Source organism: Oncorhynchus mykiss, chromosome 13 (genome assembly GCF_013265735.2).
Source record: "Oncorhynchus mykiss isolate Arlee chromosome 13, USDA_OmykA_1.1, whole genome shotgun sequence".
NCBI classification, from domain to species: domain Eukaryota; kingdom Metazoa; phylum Chordata; class Actinopteri; order Salmoniformes; family Salmonidae; genus Oncorhynchus; species Oncorhynchus mykiss.
Window position 1 is genome coordinate 696,659 of NC_048577.1, and position 842 is coordinate 697,500.

An 842-nucleotide genomic window follows, 5' to 3' on the forward strand; every position below is an offset into this window, starting at 1 on the left:
ACTCACCCCTCTCCTCCTCCTCCTCTTCCTCTCCTCTCCTCCCTACCCTCCATGACTCACACCTCTCCTCCTCCTCCTCCTCTTCATCTCCTCTCCTCCCTACCCTCCATGACTCACCCCTCTCCTCCTCCTCCTCCTCTTCCTCTCCTCTCCTCCCTACTCTCCCGGACTCACCCCTCTCCTCCTCCTCCTCCTCCTCCTCCTTCTCCTCCTCCTTCTCCTCCTCCTCCTCTTCCTCTCCTCTCCTCCATACCCTCCCTGACTCACCCCTCTCCTCCTCCTCCTCCTCACCCTTCAGTCCTGACAGAGACAGAGACTACAACGGGACTACAAATCCCTTCATCTCCTCTCCATTCACCACAGCAGAGCTGCCTCTGGGAGATGTAGTCCAGACCATCGCCTCACCTCTGACCCCTGATCAACCTCTACTGGTTACCACGACGACCAGCACCACAATGACGGACAGTGAATCGCAATGGCCAGAGACGGACACAGACACACCCCTGCTCTCACACACACACGCTACACACACACCTGAACACACACACGCTACACACGCCATCCAAACACACACACCTCTCTCACAGACACCTGTACTCTCCTCAACCGCGGTGCCCCCCCCCTCACCACTCAACCCTATCCAGGAACACACCACCACCCATCCTGACCGTTCTGTTCTGACCCCGACCCCAACAGCTCTGACCTCTCCCCGCGGTCCGAACACAACTCCCCTCTACCCTGTCGTCACAACCAGTCCTGTGGTCACCACCACAACCACAACACAACCATCACTGACCACGAAACAACCATCCACAACCACAACACAACCATCCACAATCACA

The 842-nt window shown here is 57.6% G+C and overlaps 1 protein-coding gene across 1 annotated transcript in view; it reads left to right on the top strand.

Annotated features, from left to right (window-relative positions):
- Positions 1–256: 256 nt before the first annotated feature.
- Positions 257–842, top strand: part of LOC118938119 — a 17,801-nt gene continuing 17,215 nt past the window's right edge. Inside the window, exon 1 of the mRNA XM_036939827.1 lies at positions 257–842. This exon is cut by the window's right edge and continues 244 nt beyond it. Coding sequence (XP_036795722.1) covers positions 456–842 — 387 coding nt within the window. The 5' untranslated portion in view covers positions 257–455.